Source organism: Triticum dicoccoides, chromosome 2B (assembly GCF_002162155.2).
Source record: "Triticum dicoccoides isolate Atlit2015 ecotype Zavitan chromosome 2B, WEW_v2.0, whole genome shotgun sequence".
Taxonomy (NCBI): domain Eukaryota; kingdom Viridiplantae; phylum Streptophyta; class Magnoliopsida; order Poales; family Poaceae; genus Triticum; species Triticum dicoccoides.
The window spans coordinates 79224103-79233434 of NC_041383.1; the positions used below are offsets into that span (position 1 = coordinate 79224103).

The following is a 9332-nucleotide window of genomic DNA, read 5'->3' on the forward strand; positions in this document are numbered from 1 at the left end:
GGGGCGGCGCAAGAGAGAGTGGGGGCGAGGGGAGTGGGGGTGGTAGCAGTTAGGGTTTGGTCGGGTGGGGGGATAAGGGGGGCCGGGGTGGGCTGGCCTGGCGGCTTGTCGGCCTGCTGGGCCAAGGCCCAGATGGGGGGGGTTCCTTTTCTTCTTTCTTCTTTTTTTTAGTTTTGTTTTTCTATTTTTATTCTTTTCCCATTTTCTGTTTTATTTATTTTAGAGCATCATAGCATTTTCTAAATATGGGATTTCTTCACTATAATTACCTGTGTAATATTTGGCACAATCCGGACATTTTAGTTTTATTGCTTGAACACTTTTGTTGTTTGCCTGATTTTAAATTTGAAGTTTGAACTGGGTTTCTAACCGACGCGAGTTTATCAACAGTAACCGAGGTGATGTGGCATCATTAGTAGAGGTTCACTGTAGCTTAATTATCCGGGTGTCACAGACATTCAGGTCTCCAGCATTTTCTTCAGACGATCAAGCTCGTCTGGAGACCTGACCCTGCATAAGAGATTAAATCTTTTTCTTTACCACCCACATCTCAAGGGGTGACAAATAGTTCATCATTCTGCGAGCTCCATAAGAAAAAGATGGCATAGAAGCCACTGCACTTCGTTTCACAGATGAGTGGTTATGATAAGCATATGAATAAGCAGAGAAATTCTTCGATGACTTATGAACATAATGGTTTGAAGAATAATGCACATATTTATAGCCTTTAGAATTTCCCTGCGAAACAGAAGTGTTAGCATGATGATGTTCATATGAGGATTTTGATCCACGTGATGAATTTGATCCATATGAAGAATTTGATCCGGGGTTCCTATTTTTCAGGGGTGGTGTCATGATGACATTCACCTGAAGATTTTCAAGGCACCTTTTAGGAACCCAGATTTTCTTAATAGGGGACCATTCCTGCAGTTAGTTTCAACATATCGAGCAAATACTTCACCATTCTGATTCTTAAACAATTTATAGATGGAGTCAAATGACTCATCAGAAGTATATGAAGAATCACAAGTAAAGCCAGATAGAGTGCATGGATCTACAGGAGGTCCTTTCGCAACAACCCATGAGGTTTTGGGATACTGCTCAGGTTTCCAGTAGGTCCCATCTGCATTGAGTTTCCTCTCAAAGGCAATACCCTCTTTCCAAGGGTTCATGTTCAAGATCTGCTTTTTGAGCACATCACATAGAGTCTGATGCCCTTTGAGACTTTTGTAAATGCCTGTTACATACAATTCCTTCAGCCCTGCATTATTGTCAGTGATACATGTGGTATCCTCAGACGAGGAATTTGTGACCACAGAACAGTTGAAGAATTTGCAGCAACAGAAGCATTTGAACATTCAGGTGATGAATTAGCAGATTCACGCTCAATGCATTTCAGACATGGTGGAATAAATTCTTCCTGAGCGGAACTGATCTGTTGAGTAAGCAATGAATCGTTTTCCTTCTAAAGATCTTCATAACTCACTTTTAACTTCTCAAGATCTTGCTTTCTCTGAAGAAATTCATAAGAAAGCTTTGCATTATCAGTTAAGAGAGTGTTATGATGATTTTGAAGGTTGTCAAACTTAGACTGAAGTTTTTGAAGACTATCAGTCAAAGCCTTAGTTTGATCCAATTCCTCACCCAACATATCATTGCTTTCATCAAGCATGTTTTGAACTTTTTCAAGAGCTCTTTGTTGTTTACTGGCAAGGGAAGCAAGTTTGACATAGCTGGGTCCAAATTCATCACCTGATTCATCATCACTAGATTCGGAGAGGTACCATTCAGTTACCTTGGCACCCTTTGCCATAAGACATGATGCAGTGGATGATGATTCAGGCACGTCTCTGTCATCAAGACATAACTGAGGAAATGAAAGTGTTGAGGAAATAGAACCAGTAGGCTTGGTGAAGACAATGATTTGGTAGACTAGTTCCAATTGTTGTGACAGTTGTACGTCTGGTTGGAGCGGCTGAGTATTTAAACTCGAGGACACACAGTCCCAGACACACAGTCCTCTCCGTATTCTCCTTGAGCTAAGATCACATAGACCTCGCCCAATAATAGTGGTAAGTCTTCACATGTGACTTCCAAACCTTCACAGACTAGGTCACTCGGCGATCCACAATTCCTTTTGGATGCTCAGACCATGACGCCTAACCGTCTGGAGGATACACACTCCTCAAAGGTAACAAGCGTCGGTTCCACACAGGAACAATCTCTTCAATGATGCTCAATCACTTTGGGTTTGTAGGTTTGAGTTTGGGATTTGGGTTTTCCTCACTTGATGATTTTCGCTCAAAGTCCTCGGAGGATGGGATGCTCTCAATTGACAAGTGTCACTTTCTCTCGGAGTAGCCAACCAGCTAGTGGTTGTAGGGGGCGGCTATTTATAGCCTAGGGAGCAGCCCGATATGATAAGACATAAATGCCCTTCAATGATATATGACCGCTAGGTGGTAGGATATTTTGGACAGCTGGCGCGTGGCACAGCAACTGTCGGATTTTAGGTTTGAATTCCTCAGGGCCATCATGTTCCTCACTGTGGTAGGCAATTCGCACTGGCGAATTCCTAACTCCTCAGTCAAAACAAATTCCTCAGAGACCATAAGATCTTCGTCTCTGTCACTGAAGAAATTGACTGAACTGATATGAGATTTCCAATGGCTTCACTCGAAGGATTGGGTAGATGTAGGATTTTGAGATGAGCATCACATGGAAATCACTTTCCTTAGTATTACCTCGACCCCCTTTAACAACAATGTGTTTCCTATGACTCAAGAAGAAGAAAATGAAACTACGAAAACAAAAGTCTTCACGCTTCATAGTCCTCACATGAATATCCAAGTCTTCACGGTCACACCAATTTCTTTAATTTCAAAGTCTTCAGGAGGACCAAAGTCTTTAGGAGGACCAAAGTCTTCAGGCGAAGATATTCATTTTTAGGGGTCGACTTTCACTGTAAATATCAAACTCCTCATCGACTTATAGAACCTGTGTACACTCACAAACATATTAGTCCCTTAACCTATAAGTCTTCAATACATCAAAATCACTAAGGGGCACTAGATGCACTTACACCAAGGAAGGCGCGCGTCTCTTCGCCGGCCAGCTTCTTCGCCCACGCCCGCAAACTGTTCGACAGTTTGCCAAGGTATAAAATGGACTCCGCCGACGAGTTCTTTTTCCACAATTTCCTGTGCGACTCCGATGATTCCTTGTCCGATGATGATAAGGAGATCTTGGCTGCCGTGTTGGTCCATGACCACCTTAATAGGCAGCAACCGTTGTTCCGGGGCTCGATCCCGGGGCACATTCCGGCATTGAATCGCAACCGAGAGAGCGGCCATTTGCTTCTATGGAAGGACTACTTTGACACAACCAACCCGCTGTTCAAACATCAGAAATTTCTGTGGCGTTTCCGTATGGCTAGGCATGTTTTCAACCGTATTAGAGAGGGGGTGGTCGGATATGATAATTATTTCAAGTGCAAAGAGGATGCCCTTGGAAAGATTGGCTTCCCATCTCATCAGAAATGCACTGCAGCCATCCGGATGCTTGCATACGGAGTGCCCGATGATCTCATTGATGAGTACGCCCGTATGAGTGAGTCTACGTGCCTAGAGTCCATGTATAGGTTCTGCAAGGTTGTGATTGCTGTGTTTGGCCCTGAGTACTTAAAAGAGCCGACTGGTGCAGATACAACCCGTTTGTTGGCGATGAATGCCAGTAGGGGCTTCCCAGGGATGCTTGGCAGCATAAACTGCATGCACCAAGAGTGGAAGAACCGCCCTTCTGCTTGGCAAGGGCAGTATAAGGGCCATGTCAGGGCTTGCACTGTCATACTTGAGGCCGTGCCCTCACAAGATTTTTGAATCTAGCACTCTTTCTTTGGCATGGTCGGATCCCACAATGATATCAACATGTTTCAACGCTCGCCGGTGTTTGCAAGGCTTGTCGAAGACAACCGCCCGCCTTTGTGCAAATTTAGTTTTCAATGCAGTCGCTCGATGCTTTTGAATATTTCGTGTTTCCCAACTAGCATGTTCAACTTTTTATATTGATTTTCTTTGATTTTTTGTTTTAAATAAATCCCCATACAGTTTAAATCTTAAGGCTGAATTTGTTTTGTGTATAATATTTTTATTAGAAACCAAATCTGTGATTTCGGCGTCCGAGCACGGAGGTAACTCAAATAAATCGGGCTGAAACCTGTATCCACACGAGGATGGACACGCATCCCCGTTTGGCGTCTTCATAAACGGATCACGTACTACACGGCCCAGCCACACCGTCGATTCGCAGCTCGCTCGCCAATCCAACCAATCCATAACCCGGCTGCCCCTCGCCCGTCTCCGCCGCACCCCCAAAACCCTAGCTCCCCTCCCCACCCCACCCCGTCCCCCCACCGCCTCCGGCCGCCGCCGCCGCCCGCGAAGATGCCGCCGAACCTCGAGTGCCGGATGTACGAGCCGCGGTTCCCGGAGGTGGACGCGGCGGTGATGATCCAGGTGAAGCACATCGCTGACATGGGCGCCTACGTCTCCCTCCTCGAGTACAACAACATCGAGGGCATGATCCTCTTCTCCGAGCTCTCCCGCCGCCGCATCCGCTCCATCTCCTCCCTCATCAAGGTCGGCCGCCAGGAGCCCTCCATGGTGCTCCGCGTCGACCGCGACAAGGGCTACATCGACCTCTCCAAGCGCCGCGTCTCCGAGGAGGAGGCCGCCACCTGCGAGGACCGCTACAACAAGTCCAAGCTCGTCCACTCCATCATGCGCCACGCCGCCGACACCCTCGGCGTCGACCTCGAGCCCCTCTACCAGCGCATCGGCTGGCCCCTCTACCGCAGGTACGGCCACGCCTTCGAGGCCTTCAAGCTCATCGTCACCGACCCCGACGCCGTGCTCGACGTCCTCACCTACGAGGAGACCGTCGTCGGTCCCGATGGTGTGGAGGTTCGTTCGCGACCCCCCTTCCCCCCTCCCCCTCTCCCCATCTGCTCCTAATTGCCAAGTATTGGGCGTACTCCAAACGATCCCATCAATTTGCTACGGGCTGGTTGTTTTATAGCTTACACTAATATCAATCGATTGGACCTCGACATGTGTTTTTCAAGTAGCTATTCGCTTGTTAGTACTACTGCAGTCTGTTAATTTTGTCCTCTATCAAAGTTGCCTCACGAACGGTTAATTTCTAGTAATTATTTGAGGGGAAGTTAATTTGTTAGTAGCTGATTTGGAGCATGCACTTAATAATTACCTGATGTTTTTCGAATTAGTCGATTCAATGATATGTGTTGCTTCAAATTGGTTGGTTGAAATTTGACAGTGTACTTGGCTTGGTTCTTTGTGAACTCTTGATTTAATTGATATGCTAAGTTATAGTTGTAACTTGTAAGTCAGATAATCAGTAACTTGTATTGGCAGTTGAGCATAATCTTAAATGCAAAATAAGGTACCCCCTCTGATCCATATTAATTGTCGCAGATTTAGTATAATTTTGTACTAAGTTAGCGACAATTAATATGGATCGGAGGGAGTACCATGATTTCATTGTCTGTCAGATACGTTTGAGGTGAAATAATCATCATGATAATGTGTTTTAACCACAATGTATAAGAGCGAATGTTGGAGAGCAAATTGACACATTCTGTACATTGAGTTCGCTTATGGCACTATGATACAAATCATAAAATCTTATACTGACATAGTGCTGCTGTTGATTATGCATGCTTAAACTACTTTTGTACTTGCTCAAATTAACTGCTCAAGTATTGGGTGCACTTGAGGCAATGCCATCAATTCGCTTCATGCTGGTAGTTTAGTGACTTTACAGTTAATTCCTAGTAGCTGGTTTGGAGCCTGTACTTAATTTCCTGATGCGTATAGAATTAGTCGATTTAACGATATCTGTTGCTTCAAATGCTCACCGATGTAAACCTAGTAACTTTATTTCTAAGTCAGACGGTCAGCAGTGTACAAACAGTTAAGCATAAATTTGAATGCAAAATTAATATCTTGCAATATTGTTTACATGTGTTTTCCAAGTAGGTATTCATTTGTTTCTACTGCAATCTGTAAATTTTGTCCTGCATCAAAGTTGGCCCATGAGCTGTTTTCCTAGTGGTTAGTTCGGAATCTGTAATTTGATTCGTAATGTGTATGAAAATAGTCGATTTAAGGAATATTTTATTGCTTCAAATTGGTTCGTTGAAATATGGTAATGTACTTCTTTGCGTACTATTGACTGAATGGATGTTACCAGTGTAAATTATAATGGTATGTTCAGTAGGTTGTGTAAGCAATTGAAAATTAGGTATCATGGTTTCACTGTCTTTCAGATACGTTTGAGATGAACTAGTCATCATGGTGATTTGTTTTAATCACAATGTATGCTATAACAGTGAATTGTTTCGCTTCTTGAAAAGCAAATTGACGCACTCTATATATTGAGTTCACTTATGGCAGTATGGTGCGGATCATAAAATACTATATTGAGTTATTGACATAGGGCTGGTGCTGATTATGCACGCTTAAACTACCTTTATAGTATGTAACTGCAAATTGGACGTTTCTAAAGATTCATTTGTGCTGGCATTTTCTGCAGGTGAGTAACACTGTGCCGGCTGTCACCCCTGAGGTTAAGGATGCCCTGGTCAAGAACATAAGGAGGAGAATGACACCACAGCCACTCAAGATTCGTGCTGATGTTGAGATGAAATGCTTCCAGTTTGATGGTGTTCTCCACATTAAGGTTCTGTTTGCTTCAATCCATGTGGTTTGGTTTCCAAGTGTATGCTTGATTGTGAGTTGCTGATTCTGTTTTGCAGGAAGCCATGAGGAAAGCTGAAGCTGCTGGAAATGCTGATTGCCCTGTGAAGATTAAGCTAGTTGCTCCTCCGCTTTATGTTCTGACCACACAGACACTTGACAAAGTTGGTGATTTCTTCCATTCATTTATGTGATTAATGTTGATTCTTGACTTTCTTTATTTGCGTAGAAAATATAAATCAAAACTCAACACACATAACTGTTGGTCTTTGCATGGAAGAGTATCTGAAATAATGTTTCGGTCTGTCGTGTAACCTAATTACTCATGGAGTAGTAGTCATTTGTTTTGCTGGGAAAATTGGCATACATGTTTTAGTAGATGGATGAAGAATACACAGGTATTATTGAGATCTTTAAATTTGATTAAAATTCAGTTACCCTTTGTGTTGAGGATTTTGCAGTGCTACTTTGTATTCACACATCTCATGATTGCAATGTGTGGTTTGGGGTTATTCATATTGGAAGGAGGTGGAATCAGGTTCCCTGGATTATATGAGCGTGGTTGGGGGGTAGGGGGGTTGTCGAACGTGGGCTGGTTGAGTGTACATACGCATCACTCTAGCCAATGACATGAAATTTGCTGATTTTGTACATTGCTGTTGTGAACAGGACCAGGGGATAGCAGTTCTGACAAATGCAACCAAAGTTTGTGCAGAGGCAATTGAAAAGCACAAGGGGAAATTGGTGGTGAAGGAAGCAGCCAGAGCTGTAAGTTCCCTGTTATCTGTGCTCAACAAATAATCAGCAAAAGAAACCGCTGCTGATCCAGAGATCTGCAAGCTTCTATTCATTCTCGCCCATAACTCGTGTTTTATATTTTTTTCCCGTGCAGGTGAGCGAGAGAGACGACAAGCTGTTTGCGGACACGATTGAGAAGCTGAAGCTAGCAGGCGAGGAGGTCGACGGTGACGACGACAGCGAGGAGGAGGACAATGGCATGGGGGACGTGGACTTCACAAAGGCTGGCGCTGGCACGGACTGAGCGAGTCTCCTCCCAAGTGGGATGAGGTCACTTGTACAGCGCCAGCAACGAAATGAAGGGGAAGAATGTTTGGCTCCTCTTTGAGGAGGCACGTTGGATGGATGGATGAGTTTTTTTTACTCTGTTACTGATATTGATCAGCTGTAGGCTACCCGTAGTTTTACAGATTGATTTGCTTTTCTCTGAGCACTGATGCTGAATACTGTTAATTGCGCTTTTTGGTACCTGTTTTCATCAACATTTATACATGGATTTTCCTTATCGTTGCTCACTAGTGGAATTCGGTGTATGACACTGAGCTTACCTGCCCTCTTCTTTGAATTCTTGACTATCCATTTGGTAGGTCAGCTGCAAGCAATGACGCGATTACCGTTTCTTTTTCACGGTTCCCACGTGCTTCAAATTACTTGAAGTACGAGCTGTTTGTCAGTACGTACGTTTCGTTTCGACACTTTGGACGTGCTTCAGACGATGAATTTATATTTAGTCATCAAAAGCAAAAGTGACGACCGTGAGTGTGCAGAAATTGTGAGCCGTTGCATAGCGAGTTGACCATATATATAGTAACTAAACGAGAATTATATTTATCAGTCATCAGAAGTGGACTGATGTGCACAGAAATTGTCAGCCGTTGCCGTTGCCTGCTTCATGGAAAATTGATGATATAGGTGCTAAACGAACCAGAAGCAACAAGCACCAGTGGTCTAGTGGTAGAATAGTACCCTGCCACGGTACAGACCCGGGTTCGATTCCCGGCTGGTGCATTTTCCTTTTTCTTTATTGTCACTCCGGCTGGTACATGAATGGTGCATTTTCCTTTTTCTTTATTGTCACTCCGGCTGGTACATGAATGGTGCAGCCACGTGAAGAAAGAAAGAGTCCAGCCTCAGCCAAGGACTGGTAGACAAAAAGAAGAGAGAATTTCTTATTTAACATCGTGTTTAAATTTTATGCCCTATTTTAATATTGATAAATTATTATTTTTCTTTACCTAACAATGAGTCTAACTTTTTTGTCTTTTATGACACTTTCTTCCATTTTGAGCCTAATTGACACCTGAAAAGACTTTTTTGCCTCTCATGTGATATGTGTATGTGGGGGCAGTAGCGTACATACACAACATCAGTGCAGAGCAATAGCACACACACTCAATGGCAGTAGCACACACACGCACGCACGCTGCAGCGCACACGCACGTGCACACACAAACACGCTGCAGCACACACACATGCAGCATCGGTAGCACACACACGCAGCAGCACGCACACGCGCACAATCATACACACATGAGGGGCGAAATGGTCTTTTCAAAAGTCAATTAGGCTCAAAATGGAAGAAAGTGTCATAAAAGACAAAAAATTTAGACTCGTTGTTAATAGAGAATAAAAAGGGTTTTATTGCCAAATAAGAAAACAAAATTTAAGATAGTGTTAAATAAGGAATTGTTTCCAAAAAGAACCTTTTCCTCTGCTCAAGTTCCTATGGAAAACAGGCCCGACATGCGCGGTGTTCCC

General features: G+C 43.8%; 1 protein-coding gene and 1 non-coding gene across 2 annotated transcripts; both read left to right on the top strand.

Moving 5' to 3' along the window:
* The first annotated feature begins 4371 nt into the window (after nt 1-4371).
* Nucleotides 4372-8089, top strand: LOC119362246 (eukaryotic translation initiation factor 2 subunit alpha homolog). The gene is made up of 5 exons (XM_037627447.1): nt 4372-4961; nt 6613-6759; nt 6836-6940; nt 7446-7544; nt 7669-8089. Exons 1-5 carry the CDS (start codon nt 4443-4445, stop codon nt 7816-7818), a joined length of 1020 nt encoding a protein of 339 aa, XP_037483344.1. The 5' UTR covers nt 4372-4442; the 3' UTR covers nt 7819-8089.
* Nucleotides 8090-8511: 422 nt separating this feature from the next.
* TRNAG-GCC lies at nt 8512-8582 on the top strand. The gene has a single exon. It is a non-coding gene; the product is annotated as a tRNA-Gly (tRNA).
* Nucleotides 8583-9332: the final 750 nt, after the last annotated feature.